Source organism: Elgaria multicarinata, chromosome 4, assembly GCF_023053635.1.
Source record: "Elgaria multicarinata webbii isolate HBS135686 ecotype San Diego chromosome 4, rElgMul1.1.pri, whole genome shotgun sequence".
NCBI classification, from domain to species: Eukaryota; Metazoa; Chordata; class Lepidosauria; order Squamata; family Anguidae; genus Elgaria; species Elgaria multicarinata.
In genome coordinates this window covers 55,387,281-55,414,129 of record NC_086174.1, presented here as the reverse complement: position 1 = coordinate 55,414,129, position 26,849 = coordinate 55,387,281, and the positions used below count along the sequence as shown (strand labels likewise).

Here is a 26,849-nt window from a genome sequence, read left to right as displayed (position 1 = left end):
TTCCTTGCTGCACAATTGATTGGCAGAAGGGAATAGTATAGATTGTAAAAAAAATTGCCTGTGGGCAATTAGTTGCCCACCATTGAACTAGAGATAGAAAACAATGGAATGTTTCTTGGAGACTGTGCCTATTGACCATGGAAAGTGCATGCTGCCCAGAGAACCGTACACAAACACATTTCCAAAGGGTTGTTGGATATTATGCATATTATTATTATTATTATTATTATTATTATTATTATTATTATTATTTATTTATTTATATAGCACCATCAATGTACATGGTGCATAATACCCGTGGAACATACAAAATGTTGTCGAGATATGCACATTCTCCAAGGTCTGTTGGAGAGTATGTATTGTGTGCAAAATGTGCATAATTCCCTCTTCTTAGACAGATAGTTATTATAAGTGTTAAACATCCTTCATATGTTCACTAGTGGCATGGTCGCTTCTGAAAAACAAACCGTAAGGGAGCTGGACGGGGTGGGTGGGTGGGGAGAATTGCTTTAGCCATTTGGGGAGTCATGATTGTAGCAATCCACCACTAGTGAACATGTGACTGAAGTCAGTCAGTCAATTTTATTGTAATAATATCGTAGTAGTTGTTGTTGTTGTTATATTTACTTGAATCCCGCCTTCAAGTAAGGGCTTCAAGGCGGCCTTACGAAATTTAAAACATATACATTTTAAAACGTATTACTGGAAATATACAAAAGTTAAAAAATATATTCCAATATTAAAACATTTAAAATACATGACAATTTTAAAAGTCCTTAGCACAGACGGAGGCCCAGATTATTCACCAAAGGCAGCTGGAACAAAAAAGTTTTTGCCTGCCTCCAGAAGCATATCAAGGAGGGAGCCAGTCTAGCTTCCCTGGAAAGAGAGTTCCAGAGCACTGGAGCAGCCACCGAGAAGGCCCTCTCCAGTGTTCCCACCAGGCACGCCTGTGATGGTGGTGGGACTGAAAGAAGGGTGTTCCCAGATCTCAAAGTACAGGCAGGCTCATAAGGTCTTTCAGATTATACATGGAGGAACCAATCCTATGTCCACTAGACAGCATCTGTCCAAAGGATAGTTTGGATTTCCTGATCGCACTCCAATCTTCGACATTGGGGGGAATCAGAAATCCAAGTCCCCTTCCCCTTGCACCTTCCAAGCTTGGGACCTCAGAGAGGGAGAAAAGGGGATTTTTTGGTGAGGAGAAGAGGGACTGGAGAGGCCAAAATAAGGAGTATCCTGAGCGTCTGCTAGGCTCCTTCCCTTCCCCTCTGAAATGCCCCAGCTACACCTCCAAATTTTGGAGTTATGATCATCGAGGGTCCATTGGATTGCATGCTAAATCTTTAATAACATTAATAATTTACTCTTAAATAATTCTACTACTGTGTCAGTAGATAACAACTTTCAGGATTTGTCTTGGCATTTCCCATCACCAAATATAACATTTACAAAGGTGAAAATAAACTATTTTCACACATAGGTATATTTGCAAGTAAAATTATATTAAATATATAAGCATACCTTTGCAATAATAACTTCCTTTTTCAAAATCTTCATAGCATAATATTTCCCACTTGCCTTCTCTCGGACCAGAATAACTTTGCCAAAAGTGCCTTTGCCAAGTAGTTTTAAGTAATCAAAATCATTCATTGTCTGTATGGAGCACAAGATCAGAAATTAATAGGATTTATACTTTGCAGATGTTGTATTCATTAAAATGCTGCTGACCTGCCATCAAATACTATGATTATCAAGAAACAAGCCCCTCTTTCACAAGTGTATCGATCACACTGATAAAGTTCCAAATGGAAAAATCATTTTTGATATCGTTAGATCTTTAGTTTATTCTTTTGGTGATGACAACTACTGCAGCATGTAGAGGCACAGGTTTTGCTATAGAGGCATACCAAAAATGTTAGTGATCCTATATACTATATGTGACCTTTATTACACAGAATTATTAGCCTTGTCTGGATGTTTTTGCTGCTGCCAGTTTAAAAACGATTATCAACTACAGAAGAGCCAAGGGATGCCGAAATACGACAGCTCACTAAGCTTTCTTTAACACCATAATGCTGCCGGCTCTGAAGCTCCACATGGAAAGATTTTCTGAATGTACATGGTCTGCTGATCATATACCATGCCAGTAACAGACTGCAGTACAATGCCAATTATCAGCTCATTTATTTTCTTTGGGAAGAGAATTTGCAGATAGGTTGTTTTCAAAGCCAGTGTGAAATACCTTTTAAGTGGACAAAAAATAAATGTTCTTCTATCTAAACCAGTGTAAAATAGACCCTAGGAAACCAAACAGCAATACGCAAACCTTTCCTGCTATAAAAAGAAGTGTCAGAATAGCACAGAAATTTTTTAATGGAGTAAGCTCATTGAAGAAAAAGTGCCAAAACAAAAAAAGAAAAAGAAAAGAAAAAGCATTAGCAATTAAAGAATAATGTAAATATAGGAATGTTTCCTATATTTACAAGCTGCTGAAGACAATCTGATAAGATGTGTCCTTATTGCCCTGTTGGCAGAAGCCTCTTTCTTTCTTTCCTTCCTTCCTTCTTTCCTTCGTAACTTGTACCCCTACAGAAACTGGTTGGGATCCAGACTACTTCATACTTAAAGTAGACCCATTGAAAACAAGAATTTCTCCCCTGCCTCTGTCTTGACTCTTTTCAATCTGTGCAGGCTTCAGAAATTCCACTCACCATGGTGAGTGTGGCAAAACCCTCTGGTAGCCTTCTTTCCAACTCTGAAGCTGTAGAGGTGAACAGGGATCATCTCAGCAGATGAAGAGACCTCTGCCACCTCCTCAGTTGGGAGGAAAGCTGGGGTTCTTTGGCTGCTGTACTGTATGGCAAAGGAGAGCATTCAGGAAATAGGATTGGAAACTGTTGCCTGAAGACCGTCAGGATGCTTTCAAGCAATGGCACACAACTGGGCACACATGCCACCAGCCACTCCCCAGGGAAAGGGTTACGGGTGTGATGCATCACTGAAAAGTGCTCTTCAAGGGCACTCAGGATGCCTTCAAGCAATGACAACCAAGCCAGCATGCTCCTCTTCCCTCCAGTCCTGTTGGGAAAGACTCGGGAATGGGGAGCTTACAAAGAGAGGAGTGGGGTGGATCACATATAAATGTGGTACCATTGTGCCAAAAGATGGGTATAAGTCACCATTTGCCATTGGTGAGTTACTACCTGGTTCAGGGCAAGCTTTTCTCAGTGGGGTAATGCCATAAGCTGTGGCAATGTGTCAGCAAACAACAGAACCACCAGATCTCTGATGCACTATTCACTTCACTGCTGTCACAATAGACAACATAATCAAATATGAACTTTAAATATACATGAAAAACAATTGACATTAAAAAGAAATCAGATTCATGATGACAAAGCAATTTCTATTTAACTTCAATAGCATCATGCACTTTGTTTCCTGTATAGATTTACTCCTCGGAACAGTATGCTCATCTTCCTCTCTGCTTGTTTCATAATCTGATTATGCTCCTCTCATAAGAGTACCATCTGCTGCAAAAATCACTGGACGTAAGCACAGAAATATGTGACAAAGCTAATGTATAACATTAACCACGTTTAACATATCTATGATGTTAAGAAACTTAGTTTATAAAAATGATAAGATAATATTCTATGAGTCTATTAATCAATGCTTTTTAAGTACAATACATTCTATACTACTGAGAATTAAATAGTCTTGAAATCAAGCTGTCCAATGCATCAATTAATCAAAAAATGTGCTACCAATTAACATTTGCCTTTTGAACTCTGAATATTGACTTCCTTGGATACGATTAATATCGGCTGAATATTAAAACAACCTAAGTTAAAGACGTTTATGCTACCAATACCTGAAACAACAGAGTCACGTCATTCATTGATCTTAAAATAAGTCTATTCTATACAGACGGGCTTTTCCATCTGCAATTCCTATTCTATGGCAAGTTTTCAGCTAGCTGCCACAATTCAATATCTGTAGCAACACACACTCGTATAGTACTTATTAGAATATTGCAGTCATTATATGATATGAATAGGCTCCAATAAATCCATACAGAACTTGTTTAGTTACGTGGAGTGTAATTCAGCCTCATAAATAAGCCCACAAAAGTTATTAGCCTGAAGTTGTTGTTTTTAGCCTGCTAAGAGGTTAGTAGCCTGTTTCTATACTAGCTAATGAAGAGAGGAAGCCCTCACCTCCACAGCCACCATAAAAATGCAGGCTACTATTGAAACAGTGTTTACTAAGTAAATAAAAAACATGACCTGCCCTATTGTAAGGGCCTTCATTTAGAAGGCCCCTGGCATCACCTGCAGAAAAAATCTCCATAGATCTCCTCCCAACTATAAAGGAGGAATTTAAGTATTTGTAAGCAATTATTGATTATCTTTTCTTTTCCCAGTATGGTTAGAGGCTACTCCACTACTGAAACTCTCAGATAAAACAAAGTGAGCACATGTTAACCAATTGAAATCTTATTCCTTAATGGTGAAAATCATGTCTTTGCCTTAATGGAAAGGCAGAGACATCCTGAGAGATCAACTCCAAGTGAAATTGACAAGTGCATGGACTGGTAAGGTCCCTATGAAAATCCCCTTTCTGGTGTGAGCTTTTAAAGGGGGCAATGGAATATGCGGCTGAAAAGATGAAGAGGAGATTTTGATTGTATTCTATTTTCTTTCCCTTCATGTTTCCTTTTCTTCTAGAATAAGCAACAATAATGGAAACCCAAGAACATCTCAGAGTGGTGGGATCATTCTTACTGCTTCAAGCCCAAATCTCTGATTTGATTAAAGTGTGCCAGTGGCTTATGCTTTATGCTTAGCTGCAGGTATTCTTAGCTAGACATGCCCAAGACGAGGTAAATTCTAGTATCGTCAAGAATTGGCCCTGGTGGAAGGAGTATGATACACTGGCGTGTGGGATTGTGCTTGAGATTGTGGGATAGAATGGGTTTATTCCTGTGCAGGAAAATGTCGGGAGCCACAGGTTTCATGGTGGTGCAAATCTTTGCCAAATTGGGTCCTTGATGGCTATGGCAATCCAATTTCCTGCACCCCCAAAACTATAACATTACTTTCTACAAACAAAAAGTATTGTTTAATTTAAGGACAGAAGATATAACAATAGTACAGGACACCATTTTATGGCCGTCGAAAAGAACCTTGAGAACAAATGGCAACTATCATTCAAGAATTGGATGTGATGAATTATTTAAAAAGCAACATTGATGTCATGTTTCCTGAGAATGTGCAAAGGTATAAAAACCTCTTGAGCCCAGAAGGTGTGGGGGAGATGGTAGATTTAACAATGGTCATGTTTGCTATTGCCTAGCTATCATAGCCATGTGTATGTGAGTATGTCTTGAGTAGATATGAGGGGAAAGTATCTACTGTCCAGTGCATATAGGAGGTATAGAGAAATATCTATTGTACCGTTATACTTGCATTTCAGGGCTCCATAGCCAATAGAGACTGAGCAGTCAAATCTTTGGGGCTGCAAGCCAAATTTATGTCCACTATTGATCCACAAATGTGCTGCGGCCATGAGACTGTTCTGTGCACAACCAGTATGGCCCAGCATACCCCAGGGATACATGGCCACAGATACATGGTCATGTAATCATGGCCAAAGGGCTAGAGTTCTCAATTAGCCAAAACACCATGAGATGGTGGCCTTTTCTTGGGAAACATTGCAACAGCCCTTTTTAGAATATATATTATAAATAACAACAGGTTGTAATGTCCAATCTTATCAAACATATCACAATAAATAGTCACAGGATACACTGGATACATGCAAGCAACACCAATCAAAATTAATTAGGGGATGTAGTAGGCTGATTGTAATTGTATAGAGAGAGTTTGAGAAATATATTTCATAGCATCTTTTTCAAAGTCTTATGCTAACATATCAGCATATCCCATGAGTTGGAGGTGAAGTAATGTCTTTATTCATTATATATATATATATATATATATATATATATATATATATCACTCCCCATTCAAAATTTCAGAGCAGTGTACGAGATAAAATAAAAACAGAATAAAACACTTTAAAATAGATTTTAAAAGAAGCAAAACAAAAAGTGAACCGTGGCCGGTCATTAAGGAAAGGCTTCCTGGAACAATGACGTTTTCAGGAGGCACCGATAGGAATACAAAGTTGGTGCCTGCCTGACCTCCAGAGGCAGAGAATTCCATAAGAGGGGGGCTACCATGCTGAAGGCTCTTCCCCTGGTGGACTCCAATCGGAGGATGGGTCTATGTGGAACCACTAGGAGCATGCCCTCAGATGACCACAGTGACCAGGCAGGTTGGTAGGGAGAAGGCACTCTCTCAGGTATCCTGGTCCCAAATTGTTTAGGGCTTTGTACACAAGTACAAGAACCTTAAACCTGTCCCGGTAGCGAATACGCAGCCAGTGCCGTTCCATCAGCGAGGAGTTACATGCTAGAAAGGGGCAGCTCCAGACAACAGCCAAGCTGCAGCATTCCGCACTAGCTCCAGCTTCCAGAGCAGCTTTAAGGGCAGCCCCACATAGAGTGCATTGCAGTAATCCAATCTTGAGGTTACCAGTGCCTGTACCACCATGGCCAAGCTATCCCTGTCCAGGAGAGGCCGTAGTTGGCGAACCAGCCGAAGCTGGTTAAAAGCACTCCGAGCCACCATGTTTATTGCTATTAGCATAGTTAATAAATGTCTCCCAGTTAGAAATATATAGCTCAGATTTATACCGTCTGACTGCTTGTTAGCTTTTCCATCAATGCAACTGACCAGAGCTTATTTCTCCATACAGTAAAGGATGCTCATGGTTCTTTTTTATTCTAGCAGTCACCCACCTGAAAGTAAAACGTTCCTTATGTGCAAGGTTTTTATATATTTTTCTTCCAAAACTGGCTAATATTGCTAATTGAGGTGATAGGTCAATCCTTTGTCAAGTAATCGTTTCGGCCTATTTGAAAAAATTACTCGAGAATTGTTGATTGTAGGGCAAACACATCTGTTATGAAAGTAGGTGCCAATTTTATGACATCTTCTCCAACATTTAGGGGATGTTGAACCTATGATATGACTTTGTTTCAAAGGTTGAGGTATCACCAATGCAGTAATTTAATAGAATTCTTTTTGGTTTTGGCAGAAACAGATTTAAATGGGGTACTAATCCAAATACAGTTCCAACTATATTTTTCAATAGGTTTCCCCAAATCTTTTGCCCAAGCAAATCTGAAACCTTCCAAGGATCCATATTTAATATCAGTTAGCACATTACATTTTTTTTTAAAAAAAAACTGTCCTTTAGTGTCTAATTTTGTTTGCTCAATGTTAGATTTAAAGTTTGTCAGTGGATGAACTACTTCTACTTTCATCTGAAACTTTGCTATGAAGGAGGAAATCTGATAAATTTGGAAACAAATTATTTTTCTGTCCTGGATCATATCTCTTGAATTGTTGACCAGATCTAGGGAAAAGGTTCACAATATGTCTTGGAGGGAATAATCCTATGGCTCGTAGACAGCACCTGAGGGGCCACAGGATAGTTTGGATTCCCAGATCCGAGGTTGGAGGCAGTGCTCCAACTTTGGACTTCGGAAAGGGAGCTCTAATCCCCCTCACTACCGGCACAAAAAGAACGCTGACAGCTGCTTTCTGAGGTCAGGAACACACCCTCGGAGGATGAGGAAAGTTGGCCTTTCAGTTAGCGGGGAGGAGAGGAGACTGTATAGGCCAGGATACGAGCTAACTTGAGGCCTCTCCAGTCCCCTTCCCTCTCCCTCTGAGATGCTTTCACTAGATGGGTAAAGAAGCCCATCTAGCAAAACTGCAGGGTGGGGAGGAAAAGATCGTCTCCACTGCTCCCACTGCCCCGCATAGGATGAATATAAGCTTCCAAGTTGAGAGGTTTATGATCATCGCAATTGGATTGTGCCCTTAATCTATACAGTCTGGGCTGCCCCCAGCACTGAAACCCTTCTAATTTATCCAGATCATAAAACAGTGGATGATGGAGGACTGGAATAATTGAGGAAGGCTCAGGAGTAAGGAACTTGTGCCACCTTCTCCAGGTTTCCATAGATGCCTGAAGAAATGGGTTATATGTTCTTTGCAAATGTTTCGATTTGTCCAGTCTGAATGGTAACCTTGTTTGTTTTATTAATTTGTGATTGCTTGCTTCCAACCCAATCCATATATTTTCAGTTTGGCTGATCAAAACCTGAAGTAATTTTTGAGATGGTGTGCATCATAATATGTCACCAAATCAGGAATGTCCAAACCACCCAATCTGGAGTGCTTAAAGAGAATCTGTTTTGATAAACTTGCCTTTTCCTACTCATGAATAAAATCCATTATGTGTGATTGCCATCTGTTCTAGTATTTCACTGAGAGACAGATAGGCAAGGTCTGAAACAGATACAAAATTTTTGGCAGACTAGTGATCTTTACTGCAACAATTTCCCCTAACAATGAAAGTTTTAATTTTTCTCAATCATTAAAACAACCTAAAACTTGGGTACATAAAAGTTTGAAATTTAGTTTGATCACATTTCGTATAGATGTATTTATATTCTTGGTTTTTGTTGGGATGCCAGTAGTTCTCATGAGCTCATATTATTATTATTATTATTATTATTATTATTATTATTATTATTATTATTATTTATTTATTTAGCACCATCAATGTACATGGTGCTGTGATTTTAAGTTGCTTTACATAAATTCAATGTCAAAATATTAGATTTTCTAAATTGATCATCAGCCCTGACATGCTCCCATATTCAATAGTGATTTTCAATATTTTCTATAGTTCCCTTATCAGGTTGGAAAGTGCCGGATCATCAGTTTATAGATTAATAAAAACCTGACCCCTTAATCTGGATTGAGTTATAAGATTGGCCAGTGGTTCTATGGATAAAGCAAATAAGAGAGGTGATAAGAGGAAGCCCTGCTTGGTGCCTCATTGTATTGAGATAGCTGATGAATCCAGATCATTTGTTCTGCCCAGTGTTTAGTTGGAATTGTATAAGGATTTCAGTGTTTATAAATTTTAAACCCAGCCCATAATCGCCCCCAATTCATAATGAACCCCCACTCCTATTTGTCAAAGGCTTCTGACAAATCAAGAGATGTTTGACACATCAAGGGAGGACTTGTTCTTATTCTGAAAACAATTTAAAAAATACATTTCACAACCTTCATTTGGAATCAGAGATCTGCCTATCCTTGATAAAACCAAACCAACCTTCCCTAATATATTCAGATACTATTTCATTTAACCTCAAAGCCAAAATCCCCATAAACAGTTTGTAGTCTTCATTGCACAATGAAATTTGTCTATAACTGTCTACTTCTTCTATGTCTTTATTTGGTTTAGGCAGTAATATTACCCTGGAGGTTTTCCATGTCTCTGGGATGAGACTCTTGTCCAAGTTGTCATTTAATAATATCTGCAAGAATGGTGTCAATAGGAGCCCAAAGGACTTATAAGCAATAACTTTCCTTAAAAGTTCTCCAAGGATTGTAAGGTTTTTCTCAGAAACTGAGTTTGATCAGAATTTGGGGAGCATTAGAACCTTATCTTTTGACCTCTTAAAGCACCTTTAGCAAATACTGTACATATTACTCTCTGGTGTCTGATAATGTGTCAGAGATTGGAATTTCATATTTGTTCATTATTGCTATTAACATCCTTTGCAATTCTGAATTTCTTTCACCAGCAAAAGACTCCCTAATCCAGCCCCCCTTAACAATAAGTCTTTCTGATTTAGTTTATGATGTGTTTCTTGTCAAAAGGTAACTTCAAGATTATTATTTTTTTATCAACATCCGTACCCTTCTGAGCTTTATTGGGGAATCCATCCCCTTGACATTTAATGACCATATTTTCAGACCTGCCATATTCTATTATCAACACAGCCTTTAAAGTACTCTCAGTCTCAAGTCCCCTTGTTCCCACTGTCTGTCACTATCCCTTTCACAGGTATTGCATGCATGTACATAGACGTTCTAGAAACAACTATTAATAATATAACCATAAACAGTAACCAAGAACAGTTTTCTTTTTTCATTTGAGCAGATGCCTCCCTGTGGGACAGTCCATAGATAAGGCAAATCAGGGAATTTTAATGAGGCAAAGTAGTACTGATAAGGCAAATCAGGGAATTTTGGTGGAGGGAAAATCCAATCACTCCCTCACCCCATCAGCCCAGTATCATAAACAGTTTAAGACAATTTGTGTAGTTTTGTTCCCAAAGATCCCTTTCCCCATTACTCACCAGTGAATATGTATAGATAAAAAATATAATTTTACGTGTGTGGTCTTTGTCCATCATGTTCGATCATATGTCAGCATACATATAATGAATGCTTTATTGTTGAACTCAATACATATGACAAATATCTCTTATCAGAAGTAAACTATAATCAGACTTTTAATTAACATTAGGGAGTCCAGCAGCTGGTGTTTTCTTCTGCTTGCCTTGCACTCTGGAATGTTCTAACCACTCAGTTACACTGCTCTGTGCCTCCACTACTCTGTTGGTGTCAGATCCCTGGTCCTCTGATTCTGATAGGCCTTCAATGTTTAGCTTGAGCATATAAATAAATAAATTGCTTCTCTGTTAGTAGAAACTATGTGTTTGCCATCTTTATGAACATAAGAACAGCCATGATGGATCAGACTGAGGGTCCACCTAATCCAGTACTCTGTTCACATAGTGGCCAACCAGCTGATGACCAGGGATCCAGAAGCAGGATGATTGTTTCACTGGATGACCCCCATCAATAAGGAATGCTGGCTCTGCGAAGTTGTTCAGTGAAGAATTTGAAAGATTTTCTTCTAATAAGAGCCTGAGGACACAGTTCTTGGAAAAGTTGTATCGGGCTGCCCTCCATTAAAAGGGGAGAGTTGTTCCTTGAAGCTTTTAAAATAATATCCTTTAATGCTTATTTGACAGTTTGGCAGGGAAGCTTAGGGTACAATGCAAGGTGAGCTCTAACAATATCCCATTCCACTGTGACAGCTCCAGCTTAGGGAAGGTGTTAAGTACTTAATGATATGCTTTCCCTAACCCCACTAATTCTGAGGTTAGCCCTTCTGCTTCAATTTTCCAGGTATTCTATTTTTGGCTTAGCTCCTCGTTTCTTCTGGCATTTCAGTTCCAGTTCCATGGCTTTGTTTGCTGTGGTAGAGGTGTTGTTTAGTTTAGTTACTACCTCATCAATACAGTCTTTCAGTGGCTATATTGTGCCGTTCCAGTCCTTGCAGAGCAGCTTTATTCTGCAACTTCCGTCATGTTATCTATGCCATATTGTTCAGATTTTTCATCTCCCCATTGTTGGGCACAGGGTGGGGCTCTTTTGCCAATCTATTTTTTAAATCAAATATACTTGTAGCTGAGCCTCAATAGGACTACCAGGACCCTGAGTCACTCCCCAGTGAAGGATCACTCTCCAATTTCACTTATGCAAGTTTATCTTTAGGATCTTGGATGCTTTTCTGGGTAGTGAAGTGAAGCCACAGATTACAATGCCATCTTTTTTGATGATGTCACTTCCCTCCTCATATCTCAATAGCTTTGACAATTTCAGCAATCTTGGCAGAAGTTGTGCAGCCACTGGTTCACATAGTAAGATGTGCAGGGCAACTTACTAAGGTCTCATCACTGTAGAGCATCAAACAATATGATCACCTTAACTCTAATGATACCCAGCTCTACCTTTCCTTTTCATCAAACCCAGGTGAGGCAGTGACTGTTCTGAACCAGTGCCTGGGCACGGTAATGGACTGGATGAGGGCTAACAAACTGAGACTCAATCCAGACAAGACGGAGGTACTGTTAGCGGGTGGTTCATCTGTCCAGTGAGGTGATGTTTGCCCTGTCCTGGACGGGGTTGTACTCTCCCTAAAGGATCGGGTCTGTAGTTTGGGGGTGCTCTTGGATCCAGAACTGTCACTTGAGGCACAGGTGAACTCAGTGGCAAAGAGCACCTTTTATCAGCTTAGGTTGATATACCAATTATGCCCTTATCTGGACAGAGATAGCCTAGCCACTAGGGATGTGCTCCGCTCCGATTAGAATCGGAGAATCAGAAGCGAATTGGCCTGCTCCGCCTTGCCCAGAGGCGGAGTAGAAGCGGACCGTGGACCCTTAGAAGCATGGCGAAGAGAAGCAGCCATATGCGGAGCGCTTCTCTTTTTGCAGCGCGATCCGCCCGCCATTTTGGAAAATTTTGCCCATAGGATTGCATTGCGGAAAAGAATAGGGGATAACTGTGTTGTTTTTAAAGCTATCTTTCTGAAAGTTTGTGTGCTTAGAGAGTCGTGGCTGGGGGTCATTTTGAGCCTACTCTCAGCTCTCTGCGTGGTGCGGTTCGCTTGCTATATTTTTTTTAAAAATCGGGTAAAAAAAGTGGGAGAGGTACCTTTTTGAAGTGCTGAGAGGCAGAGTCAACTCCCAGTCATGATCACATGATCCCAAAGTTGGAGGAGGGGATAGGCAAAACGGGATACTTACTAACTTGGGATACTGGGAAACTTCTCTTTCTTAGTCTGAACGGACTTTTCCCAGTGTTTTTTAAAACAGTAGCCCCACCAAATGCACAAACACAACCTGAAATCATATACTAAGCAAATAAATAACAGATAGGAAATACAGCACTGCTACCCACCCTAACCTTGGTGAACAACTGAATAGATGTGGTGCAAAGGGATGAGGTCCCCTAGGGCATGTGGACGTGGCCAGTGCACACACTCTCCCACCCTGGAGGGTCATCAGAGCCCTCCAAAGAGTAACCAGTGGAGAGATTGAAGCTAATGCCTGTCATGAGTTGAAGTGTAAGTTTGCTTCTTAAAGACTGGTCCCTAGACAGGGCCAGTCAAATTGGCATAATTCCCCCTCCCCCTGGGCATGTCCACTTTCCGAGTTTGAGGTTTCTAACATAAAAATTGACGGAGTTATCGAAAGGGGTGTGAATTGGGGTTATGGGTGCTGTGTTAGAGGTTAAAGCCCCGCCAAAAATCAGGGGATGATGGGATTTGCTTGAAACTTGCCATGAATGTGGACCTAGATGGCATCTGTGAGGGCGCCTGCTTCCAAGTTTTTATCTGTCAAAATGTCAGAGTAAATCCCATGTCTGAAAATGGGGTGTCCGATTTCCAAAAATTCCCCGAAAATCAGGGGATGCTTGGATTTGCTTGAGTCTTGGCATGCGTGCCAAACTTGAGGTTTCTAACTTTAACAGAATTGGATTTCAATGCAAGCCTATGGGGGGGAAAAGCAGAGCTCCGATCCGGAGCTTCGCAGCAGAGCAGAGCGGACTATAGGTGGGGCGGAGCGAAGCGGACCCGATCCGGAAGTTGCGGATCTGGAAAAGAAGCAAATCGTAGGGTCCATGCACAACCCTACTAGCTACAGTTATCCATGCTCTGAAAACCTCTCGTTTCGTTATACGTGGGGCTGCCTTTGAAAACGTTCCAGAAGCTTCAACTGGTACAAAACAGGGCAGCCCGTTTACTAACAGGGACTGGCTGGCAAGATCACATTACACCAGTCCTTTTACAACTTCACTGGCTGCCAGTCCAGGTCTGGGCCCGATTCAAAGTGCTGGTATTAACATTTAAAGCCCTAAACGGTTTGGGGCCAGGTTATTTGAAGGAACGCCTCCTCCCATATGTACCTGCCCAGACCTTAAGATCATCTACAGGGGCCCTTCTCTGTGAGCCCCTGCCAAAGGAAGTGAGGCAGGTGGCTACTAGGAGGAGGGCCTTCTCCGCTGTGGCACTTCAGTTGTGGAATGAGCTCCCCAGAGAGGTCTGCCTGGTGCCTACACTGTACTCTTTTCGTTGCCAACTGAAGACCTTTTTATTCTCTCAGTATTTTAACACTTAATTTTAACTTAAATTTAAATTTTACTGTTCTAACACTGTACTTTAATCTTATATCAATTTTGATGTGTGGTTTTATTCTGGTTGTGCTTTTTATACTGTATTTTGTATTTGTGCTTTTAACCTGTTGGTTGTTTCATTATGGTTTTAATTTTTGTGAACCGCCCAGAGAGCTTCAGCTATTGGGCGGTATAAAAATGTAATAAATAAATAAATAAATAAATAAATAATGCTGGGCCCATATATTTATCCAAGCATTTTTCAGGACATTCAAGTGTAATTGGGGGTGGGGGGTCCTTTGCCAAAGATTGTAAAATCTTCAAAACCAGGCAAAGGTTGAATCTCTTTCTGGTGTGGGGTTAGTTACAATCCAATGAAGTAAATGACAATTTTCTATCTCTTTTTCTTTCTTTTAACTATGGACAAAGCTAAGCTACTGCTCCAAGTGGTGGCTTGGCTGTGCTCGATAGCCTAGCTGCTTCTTTGAAATGTTTTATGGGAGCAAAGTTTTAAGTTAAAGCGTGGGGGGACCTCAATCATCCCATGGAATTTTAAGTATTCCATACCAAAATGTGATACAACATTTGCACAGTTACATCCTGAAAGTGCCCGATATTCTCCTTACCACCTTTGCAGAGTTGAATGATTATATGAAAGGGGGAGATCCACTCAACCCTACCTAAATCACCATACTTCTCAGAAATAATCCAATATATTTTACAAGTGCTCTAATTAAAGAAGGAATACTTGTTCAAAGACAACGCATGTGAGTGTGTTAGGTATACAAAATGTTTATTTATATATGTACAGACATCTAAACATTTACACAATAATTATATTAGCAAGAACAAAAGAAACAGATAAAATCCAAAGAGGCAGCTTAACAACTAGAGATATCACAAGAGCAATATCAAACATACCAATAATGATTCAACATTACCTACAGAGCTACTTCAGCACTAGAAATACCAGGTGGGCCAATCATACTTACCACGAAGAGTTAGAATATCATTGTACTAGAAAAATATCTTCTTAAAAAGTGGAAGGCTATTAGAGAAGGGGGAAGATTTGTTTTCCTTTATTGATAAAAAGTCTAACAAAAGTCTTTTATATGTAACCTATGTTGTATTTTTTATGATCACAAAATCAGTCACTCAGATTTTAAAATTTCAGAAGTTTGACTGCAGATGTAACAACAAAATATGGATTGCCATTAAATTCACAAGACTTGGACTCACACACTACCTCCTTCCCTTCCTCCCTCCTTCACATATGCGGGGAGGAACTATAAAACCTCTAGTTGCAATTTGTAAAAAAAAAAACAAAAAACCTGCACTTTCTCATTTCATCCAAATATGGGAGATTGTGATTTGTACTAACCGTATCTAGTTAAGTAACCAGGATATCAAACTATGATTTCTCTTCTGTGTTAACTATGGTTTGTACAAACTACTATTTCCCATATTCAGACAAAGCCAAGATTTGTCATGCTGTCTGATATGGGTCTGTGTTTTAGCAGGTGTTAAACATCCAGCCGTCATTTGATGTTTGAAATCTCTTATAATGAAATTAACAGAATTGCAGAAGAACTGAAATGCCCACAATCATTACATTTTAATACTTCTATTTCTAAGGTTTTACTTTAAAAGCATAAGGATTATCAAGTGTAATCTGCTAATTACCTTTCTTTTATGATGGGTTGTGGAAGCATCCATCTCCTCCTCTCCAATATTATCAATTTGTGAAGTTGGACTACAGTTCATTCTCTCCTCTTCCTGCCTTTGAAGCCTGTCTGCTACTGCTTGGATGGCTTCTGTCCATTCTTCCCTGTCAAAAACAGGCAAGTTCTTATTAATAAATCAATTTCATAAATATACAACTAATAAGGGGGTATGACAGAATACGTACACAAACAGGCTAAATTCCAGAAAAATGGGGGCCCATCAAGTTTCCTGCTGCATCCTGGTTGTGCATTTATATTGTATTTTATATCATGTTTTTCATACTGTTTATTTTATACTTTGAATGGTTTTAATTTTTGTGAACCGCCGAGGGGGCTTCGGTTATTGGGCGGTATAAAAAAGCAATAAATAAATAAATAAATAAATTCTCCTACCGTGCATGCACTGCTCTGTGAACAGGGATTTCTTGCTGCTGACTTCCCATCCCGTAGGCTGTGTTCATGGAAGGGCTATATACTCGCCTAGCTACATGTGTAAGGGTCCAATTGAATCAAACCCCAAATATTCAAATGTCAACAACTGAAGAATATTCATAAGAACCATTTCACAAGAAGAATGGTTTTGCAAACATCTGTGTAACTAGGCAAACCTTTCAAGGAACACTGAAGCTCAGTATAGAACATGAATGATCAATAATATTTCTTAAAGTCATACTCTTTCTAAACTTTCTAGCTTTCTAAACTAGAAACTATACTGTATGTGCCAATATCCTGGTACTTTATATTACTTGAAAGTAGATCTAATAGATTTCATAGAATTTACTTCCAGGTAATAAATGAAGAATCAAGGTGCAAAAACACTTAAAATATATCAAATTTATAGATACAAATAAAATGTATAGAATAGCAAAAGAAAACATAAATCTATGTACAATGAAGCAGCTGTGGAGAACAGCAGAACATAAATGACAAATCAACAGTTAATGTATTAAAATAAATCTTGCACTGATCATCAACTATCTCTCCTATATGTTTTTGAGTGTTAATGTATTCAATGTGTTAAAGTTCATAGTATCAATCACAACATTTTATAAGAAAGCTGTAGCTATGTCTTACACAATTCAAATCTTCTAAGGCAGACTGAAAATGATATAAAAATACTGGAGATGCTGTTTATGAATTATGAATAGTTTATGCAGTGAATCTTTGCCTTAAGGGACTCAGTCCATATAACAAAATAAACACACTTTGTTTTATTTCTCACCGTTCTTCTGGTGTATCTACGTGAAATGTCCTTTCTATCACAGTGGTCCATTGAAGACATCGGATAATAAATGTGTTTGGTTTTGGTCTCTCTGTTTTCATTAGCTGGCATTCTAGAAAAATAATATTTTTAACATGCTGCTTTATAATGTGGGGACATAAACTAAATTAGTTCAAATTGCATGTACTCTATATATCCATCAAACATTTATAGCTATATGGAACAGTAGTACTTAAAGGTTATTTTCCTTGAGCTGCAATCCTATACATATTTACCTGGGAGCAAGCCCCATTGAAAACAATGGGGATACACTTCTGAGTAGACATTTATAAGATTGCACTGTACATACGACTGGTTTTCAGCCTAACGTTGCATTGACTTTATAACCATGGTTTAATATTTTGAAACAAAAATGTTAATGGAAATGGTTACATAGTTATTTTCTAGAGAAAGATGAATATTTTTATGAAATGTGTCCAAAGTTAAACTGAGTGGATTATATCTAATTGTGATCCTCCAATGACAAACAGCTCTTTGATCAAGCAGACACTTCCAAGAATGTGAGGGGAAGTAGGGGAAATTTTGCTGATTCCCTCTTCCCTCTGCAGGCCCTGCCCCTTCAAATGTGCTCCACAGGCTTGGGAGATCCTTTGGAATAGCATGAGAGGTAGCACAGTGGATCTGCAGGAGAAAGAGTGGATTTGTGAAAATCACCTCTCTTCCTCCCACTCTATGTACAAAAGCATCCGCTGAATCAGAGCTTTCCATAGCACAGGGTCACAACTGGATATAACTCAGTGTATCTGTACATTGATACCACAGCTGTATAGGAACATCGTACTTTTAACGATGAGCATATATTGATATTATATGAATATTACAATGAGCCAAGGTAACACTATTAAACACAGAATTTAAGCTACGTATGTGACTTTACTTAAAACCCACTGCTTCTAACCTTCTTCTCTATTAATTTCTTGTCAAGGGCCTTTTTTATACAACAATTCCATTGCCCTAAATACGTGTGTGTGTGTGTGTGTGTGTGTGTATACACACATAATACTAGTCTGAACCCTTATACACAAACAAGCATAGAGGCATGGAAATAATACCGCAGACACAAATGTACCCCTACACATATACCTTCCTTCACAAATGCTGATATTTTTCTTCTTGGAAGCAGTGACAGAATGGAGCAGAATACTGTCTTCTTTTCTCCTTGGTAGGAGCCATGCTCCTTCACCAGAAGACTCCCCCAACCATGAGCCGTACCCTAACCTTGCTTCTTATATGTCTCACTGCATGGCAGAGTTAACAAAGACTCTGTATACCATGGTTAGCCCATAGTAATTGAGTTCATAAACAGAAGAAGCTACATGAAAATTACAAGGGGTCCAATAAATAAGGCAAAATGTGCTCATGGATCTGAGGATCCCCACCTTTGTAATTATTATAGTTTATTATTTATTTATTTATTTATATAGCACCAACAATGTACTTGGTGCTGTACAAAATATACAAATAAAACAGCGATACCCTGCCTAGAGGCTTACAATCTAAAAGTTTGGATTTAAATATTTATTAGGAATTCCATAAAAGAAAGATATGAATGTCTCATTGGTGCATAAAAGAGTAAAACTGGAAAATTCATTTTAAAGTGCAATCCCATGCACAACTACTCAGAGGTAAGCCCAATAAATTGCAATGAGACTTACTCCCGGATAAGAGTAATAGAACTGCAGTCTGAAATATTAGAGATTTGAAATATGTCTCTATCTTATGGGGTTAGACAACCTGCCTTATAAACAAATATTTTATAGAAGTTGACACAAGTTATTTTCCAGTTGTTGTCCCTCACATCTTCTACTATAACTGAGTACATACCTAGTTACTACTGAAAGGATTAATAAAACTTTACTCATCTTTAAATTTGCAATGCTGCAATATGTCAGAAAACAGATAAGTGAATAACCACAGCAATCAGGGGAAATGGATGAACAGACTTCAATTCCATGACCAAGCTATAGGATCGTCCATATGCAAAATTAGGTGAGTAGTGACACTTCTCCAAGAGCATTCATTCTAACATAAGCTTTGATTCATAATTTTCTTTCCTGTCCCATCCAAATCAACTCCATAGCTTTGAGGATCTCTCTGGAATAGCATGGGAGGTGGCACAGGGGGAGGTGGCAGTAGGACACATAGTAGTTACGCTAGAAAAGGTGCAGAAAAGGGCAACCAACATGCTAGGAAACGGATTTAGGGATGCCCCTGCCCCTTTGGGACAAGGGTTTATTTCCAACACTATGAAGGCAGTAAGTTCAAGGGCAAGGGAAGTTATTTCCAGTGTACAGCCTTGGTGGCACTTTAGCCATATCAAGGCACAAAGGATCTTCAAAGCTTCAAATTAATATTGGACGGGAAGTCAGGGGACAAATACACATGTCCACATGTGATCAGGTCCTCTGGCAGAGCATTTTGGGACAAACTCTTCAAATTAGCAATATGACCCAAAACCAAACATCATCAAGACTCTAGTTTTTACATTTTGGGATATTTTACAAAGGATTTATTGTCTACACTACATAAAATCATAGAATAGTAGAGTTGGAAAAGGCCTATAAGGCCATCGAGTCCAACCCCCTGCTGAATGCAGGAATCTACCTTAAAGCATCCCTGACAGATCGTTGTCCAGCTGCCTCTTGAATGCCTTTAGTGTGGGAGAGCCCACTACCTCCTTAGGTAAATGGTTCCATTGTCGCACTGCTCTAACAGTGAGGAAGCTTTTCCTGATGTCCAGCCAGAATCTGGATTCCTGTAACTTCAGCCCATTAGTCCATTTCCTGCACTCTGGGATGACAGAGAAGAGATCCTGGCCCTCCTCTGTGTGACAACCTTTCAAGTATTTGAAGAGTGCTATCATGTCTCCCCTCAATCTTCTCTTCTCCAGGCTAAACATGCCCAGTTCTTTCAGTCCCTTCTCATAGGGCTTTGTTTCCAGACCCCTGATCATCCTGGTTGCCCTCCTCTGAACACGCTCCAGCTTGTCTGCATCCTTCTTGAAGTGTGGTGCCAAGAACTGGATGCAATACTCAAGATGAGGCCTAACCAGTGCCGAATAGAGAGGAACCAGTACCTTCTGCGATTTGGAAGCTATACTTCTATTAATGCAGCCCAAAATAGCATTCAGTATTTCTTTACACTGGAGAAGAAAGAGGAAGCAGCAACAATCACATGGCCCATTCAGTGGGCATTTTTATTGCGCTGTTTTTCCTGCACACAGCAGGAAATGGTGGCAACTTTCGCTTTAAAAAAATAAATTGGATTTACTGGGGTCTATTTTATCATGGAAAAATGACCAAAAGGGGGGAGAGAGATGTGCATGAGGTGGATGTCATCATGAAAAGATTGCACGAAAAACTGAGTGGGCAGTAATGAGTGTGCAATAAAAACGTTGTCAAATGGCATCCCAGGCCGGAACTGGAATGAATCCAGATAATTAGTTTCATTTAGGAGAGCTTGCACCTTCTCGACCACCTAACCTAAGAAGGGTATATTTGTGACCAAACGATTGTTGGCATGGATCTCTGAGTTCAGGCAGGTTTTCAGGAGTAGTCACACTACTGCTTCCTTCATGATGCATTCACCACTCCCATCAAATCAGTCCCCAATGGCTAGCTCAAAGAAGCCATGAAAGGCAATAGTCATAGAGATGCAAGAGTGTTGTCCACATCCTCGGGCTCCAAAAAGCTGAAACTGATCCCACAAAACAAAGGAAGACAACCTGCTGTTGAGCTCCGCCCCTAGGAATATACAGTGACACAGGCCATGGCTAGACCAGGCCTATATCCTGGGATTGTCCTGGGATCATCCCTGTGCATCCAAATGACACACAGGGGATCCCAGGAGCAGGCAGGGACGACCCCTCCATTTTCCTGGGATAATCCTTAGGTCTAGCTAAGGCCACAGTCTCCGGTGCTTAAGCCAAACAGACACTACATCAGATGTGGTGTTCTAGTCATCAATAGAGGCAATTTTCTCAAATGTGTCACAGCAGGTCTTCGAAGGTTCCAATAGTAGATTCACTGGGGCAGAAGAAACAACCCCTGAACCACTCAGAGAAGTTCAGCAGGACATCTACTCAAGGATACAAAGGTGGCAAAGGTGCAGGTGGCAAAGTAAACCTTCTTAAGAGCAATTGTGCACTCTTACACATGCTCAATCATATTCATAAGAATCTTACACCGCTTACTGAACTGTTTAATTGTCTGAAGCTGCCCAATAAACCATGGAGGCTTCCAAGCTCCACGGTGCTGAAGCGGGAGCTCAAGACAATTGTCAATGGTCCATTGCATCTCACCATTTCACAGTGCAACAAGGGCCTCAACAGAATTGCTGGCTCTGGCTAATGAAAAGTATTCAGAAATTGTTATCATCAATTAAAGACTGCAGACCCACTAATTTTTCTGAAGGATCTTATCAGAATCCCCGTTGCAAGAGACTAACCAGAATACAACATGATGACATTCTACTTCTTTAGATGGCAGAAGTTGAATTGCTGATAACAAGCAATACAAAGCATTTAACAGAATCTTTACTTTCACTCTTCATTCCTAATGGGCCATTAACCAATATGACATCATATTATTATTATTATTATTATTATTATTATTATTATTGATTCAATTTATATCCTGCTTATATCCATTATATGGAAGGGCAAGAAGTTCATGTTGATAATGTTCCTCTCTTAATAATTCCACAGGAATTCATAAACCAGACTATTCTCTGATTAGAGACTATAAACCATTTTTCATTATGTATTCAGGTAACAATGGCTATTATCCAGCACATTTCTGTGGAGCATCTATACAAGAAAAGGTACTTAGTGAATGAATAATGGGGAGGGGCAAAAAACCTGGGAACAAATTAGCCTGGCACTATTCTTCATGGTCCTAACCTGTAGTTCCTCTGTCTTGCTGCTCAGTGATGAAACCTGCGGTTGAGCTCCTCTCCTAGGCATATCCAGTGACAGTCTCTGCTGCTTAAGCTATTTGCACTAGAACCAAGCAGCGTTCCATCCACAGGACTGATTGCTGAATGCACCCAAAGTTGGAGAACACTGACAAGAGAGAGGCAACGAGTGGCGTGTGGGATATTATCTAAGCTGACGTATTGCTTTTTGTCCCTCCCCTCCCCCACACTTATTAGCTGTGCTTCACTCAGTGCATTCTGATCCTCTGGAGGAAAAGATTTCACAGCCTACATTCCATTGGATTGTTAGCAATTTTTTTTAAAAAAATCGTTAGGATAAGTATACTCAAAGCCTATCCCAGCCACAAAATCCTAGTTTAAATGGAGTTAGGGGTGATATCGAAAATTTTCAAATGTCTGCACAGTATGATACAAAATGTTTACTCCCTCTCCCTAGAGAGAGAATAAAATAACATTTTATTTTATTCTCAATACATAAATGGATATAGATAGATACCTTTAGAGTTTGCGAATTATTATTTTTCTGCTCAATATAAAATAATATATAAAGTAATAAACTCCAGGGACATATCAGAACATATGAAGCAGCCTTAGATACTGTCTAACTATAATCACTGCTGTGTACTCTGACTGGCTGCTGCTCTCTAAAATCTCAAAATATCATTTCCAACCCTGAAGCCTACGACTCTTTAAACCAGAGGTGTCGGAGATTGAACTTAGACTCTTATACATCCAAAGCAAATACTGTACTTTTGAGAAATGACCCTGTGACTTAAATAAAATAAACAAGGAACAACTACAACATTCTTTACCAATAAATGAGAACTGCAATCTTGTAAAAAAAACAATTTTGGTAAAAATACAGAAATATGTTTGCATGTCATGAAAACCCAGAATATGGGCTGAGTGGACCAGTTTGCATGTAATGACAACCCAATGCTTTAAAAATTGCTGGGTTGTTGTGCATCACTGGGTGCTCAGCAGCAGCATGCCCGCCATTTCTGCTTTAGCACACAACCCGCAATCAGCTCCTTCATAGGTTATCAAGTGTGAAAAGCAAACTGGGACCACTTGGTTGTTTTGGGGTTAAACAACCCAGCCATTACCCCAACAACAAACCATGGGCTGGGTTGATTAGCCCCTAAAGAACCAAGTAGTCTGGGTTCGCACATCACGCTGCTTAACCTACGAAGAAGCCAATCATGGGTTGTGCTATAAAGCGGAAGATGCGAGTGCACTCATGCACAACAACCCATTGGTTTTAAAACCAATGGGTTATTGATATGTGGAAATCAGGTCACTATGTACTGCCATTGAATCATGGGTTGTTATTGAATCGAGGGATTGTTGATACGTGAAAATCCTTCACTATGGTTTAACTATAGGTTGGTAACCACAAATGACCCCAGAAAGAAAATACCTGGTTTGTTGTTGGATTGTGAACTTTGGGTTGTTCGTGGTTAACAACCCACTGACCTGGTTCACACATAATGCATTGGCTTAAAACCCAATGTGTATGAGTGGGAGAGAGGCTGCTGCTGCTTCCAATTTTTCTCAGCAACCCACAATCTGCTCAGCAACCTATGATTGGCTCCTACTGAGTATGACATCCAAACCCAGGGCTCATCTACACCAAGCAGGATATTCTACTATAAAAGGCAGGAGATACACTACTAATTTATATTGGTACTGAAGTGCACTGATGGGGCCCATGACACATCTGCAGGATATAACACTATGAAAGTGGTATGAAAGTGTTATATGGTATGTGTCTTTGGCCCCAACAGTTGTCAGTGCACTTCCATACCGCTAAAAAGTAGTAGTGTGGCTCCTGCCTTTTATATACTGCTTTCATACTACTTTCATAGTGGAGTATCCTGCTTGGTGTAGATGAGCCCCCAGACTGCTGTGTTCAGTGGCTAAAAAACTGGGAGGTTTACCCATGGTTTGTTGTTGGGCTAACTGCTGTGTTCCTTAGCCCCCAAACAATCCAGCAGTCTGGGTTTGGATGTCATACTCAGGAGTAGTTGATTGTGAGTAAAGCAGAAGAGGCAAGCATACAGCAGGCTTGTATACATACATACAGGATGCCAATGCATCCCCATTAAACCAATGGATTGTCATTATGTGTGAATAGCCACATTTGTTGTTGTTTATTCGTTCAGTCATTTCCGACTCTTCGTGACTTCATGGACCAGCCCACGCCACAGCTTTCTGTCGGTTGTCGCCACCCCTAGCTCCCCCAAGGTCAAGTCTGTCACCTCCAGAATATCATCCATCCATCTTGCCCTTGGTCGGCCCCTCTTCCTTTTGCCTTTTCCACTTTCCCTAGCATCAGCCTCTTCTCCAGGGTATCCTGTCTTCTCATTATGTGGCCAAAGTACTTCAGTTTTGCCTTTAATACCACTCCCTCAAGTGAGCAGTCTGGCTTTATTTCCTGGAGTATGGACTGGTTTGATCTTCTTACAGTCCAAGGCACTCTCAGAATTTTCCTCCAACACCACAGTTCAAAAGCATCTATCTTCCTTTGCTCAGCTTTCCTTATGGTCCAGCTCTCGCAGCCACATAGTTAAAGTTAAAATGCATGGCTTTTTTGTGGGGGGGACAACAAATTTTGTGAAAATTGAAAAATAAGAAATACTTGTTTTGTTTTAGCATACTTTACATATCTAAAATCACTTTGTAGCTTTAAGACTGCCTCCCCCAACCTGGTGCCCTCCAGATATTTTGGACTTCAGTTCCCATCAGCCTAAGGCAGTATGGGCAATGGTCAGGAATTCTGGGTACTGTAGTCCAAAACTCCCAGAAGGCACCAAGTTGGGGAGGGCTGCTTTAGGGATGCAAAGCAGCCTTTCTGTTCCTAAAGTTATTTTATGCATAACTTAGTTTGTTCATAAAATTATCATTATTTTTTTAAAAAATTAAAGTAAACTCAGTTAGTAAATTTGTAGTTACTGTCTGAATAGACTAGAACTACATTAAATGATTGCTTACAGCATAAGAAACATAGGACTCTATAGAACAAAACTAAAAATGTCAAGAATGAACATTTACATTTACGAGGACAAAACTTTTGAGAAACAAACAGCCAGTGTTTCAAGGAAGTGTGATGTAGTAGTGATGGGGACTTCAATTACCCTGATATCTGTTGGGAGGCAAATACTGCCAAAAGCGTCTCTTCCAAGAAATTCCTGACATGTGTGGGTGATAACTTTCTCCTACAGAAAGTGGAGGAAGGAACTAGAGGATCGGCAATCTTTGACTTGATAGGTCATGATGTATATATGCACACCATGCTTCTGATCAATAGTTAGAAGAGAACAACAGCAGACTTTTTAATGCCATCCAATATCTTGGTTGACCACACTGGGAAATAGGCTGGACTAGATAATTTATTTATTTATTTATTTATTACATTTTTACACCGCCCAATAGCCGAAGCTCTCTGGGCAGTTCATAAGCCTTTGTTCTGATCAAGCTTATATTTTTATAAGGGTAGAATCACTAATTAAACTACTAAGATGAAGCTAATATAGAACACTGCAAATAAATATTGATTAGAAATATACACAAACATGCCCATAAGTGTTATTCAGTTAGTTTAGTTTCCCTATAACAATTGTTCTATGGGTTCATAGAATCATAGAATAGCAGAGTTGGAAGGGGCCTACAAGGCCATCGAGTCCAACCCCCTGCTCAATGCAGGAATCCACCCTAAAGCATCCCTGACAGATGGGTTAAAACAGGTAAAATCAAAAAATCCAGATAAGTCAATTCAATAAAGCACTACAGCATTAAAACAAATCAATTAAATGCAGCTGAAGCTGAATCTTAGCAAGATGGAAGCCCTGTGGATGAGTGGTTCCCAAGTCCAGGAGACAGGCTCACTACCTTTTCTGGAAAATCCCTCTGAAAAATCAGGTTCATAGTTTGGGGGCACTTCTAGATCCATAATTGTCATTGGAGGCCCCCAAACTATGTGGCAGTGGCTGTGGCAGCTCGGAGTGTTCCCCGCCTCGATCAAAATGGAGAGGCGGGTAAGATGATGATGATGATGATGATGATGATGATGATGATCTTCAGCTGGCTCACCATCTATGGCCTCTTCTGGGCAGGGATAGCAGTGGTATAGGCATTAGTAACCTTAAGACTGGTTTACTGCAATGCACTCTATGTGGGGCTGTCCTTAAGGCTACTCTGGAAGCCAGAGCTAGTGAGGAACACAGCAGCTCGGCAGTTGTCAGTTCATTAAACTAGATAAAGCATAAGTTACTAATATATAATTTCATTCAGTCTGATAAAACTGCAATATTTCAAAACTCCATTTAAGGCTGTTGCAATGTCATGGTGGAATTGGACTTTACAGCTGTTTTTGTTTGTATTTGTTTGTTTTATACTTTGAATAGTTTTAGTTTTTGTGAACCGCCCAGGGATCTTCAGCTGTTGGGCAGTATAAAAATGCAATAAATAAATAAAAATATTTTATGCTTTTTATGGTTTTAAATTTTGTATATTTCTTTTAATGTTCACTGTTTTTAACTTTTGTAAACTGCCCAGAGAGCTTCGGCTATGGGGCGGTATATAAATGTAAATAATAATAATAATAATAATATATACTCCTTGGCTACCAAGGCACACTAGAAGTTGTAAACCCCTGCTTCCGATGTAATTAAGCTGAACCAACTCATAATTGCTTTCATGTATATCATCAGTTCAGGCTTAAGGGCAAGAAAGGTTCATAGGCAGAAGTACTAGAATAAGATCTAATGCCAGACAATAAGTTCTTCATTAGCGGCTTCATTGGCTCCCTTTGGACATAATGGTAGCGTCTGGCGGCAATTCTTGGGTCTGTTAACCCACATATTGTTCTGCATGAGCCGCTTCTGGTTTCCTGAACAACCAACAAATTCGGCATTTGTAGGTTGTTTCTTTAATGTCCGAACAGGGATGCTGGGGTCATTTGAGGCTTAAACAACCCAAAGTTATCCCAAG

At 39.8% G+C, this 26,849-nt stretch overlaps 1 protein-coding gene across 6 annotated transcripts in view; it reads right to left on the bottom strand.

The window, feature by feature from the left end:
* The window catches only part of AKT3 (AKT serine/threonine kinase 3), a 171,124-nt gene that overhangs the window by 52,085 nt on the left and 92,190 nt on the right, over positions 1–26,849 (bottom strand). For all 6 annotated transcript variants that reach the window (XM_063124331.1, XM_063124326.1, XM_063124329.1 and 3 more), the window contains 3 exons: positions 16,863–16,974; positions 15,600–15,744; positions 1,528–1,659 (listed from right to left, as the gene is read on the bottom strand). In XM_063124331.1, coding sequence (XP_062980401.1) covers positions 1,528–1,659; positions 15,600–15,744; positions 16,863–16,963 — 378 coding nt within the window. In that variant the 5' untranslated portion in view covers positions 16,964–16,974. The remainder of the gene's footprint in view (positions 1–1,527; positions 1,660–15,599; positions 15,745–16,862; positions 16,975–26,849) is intronic.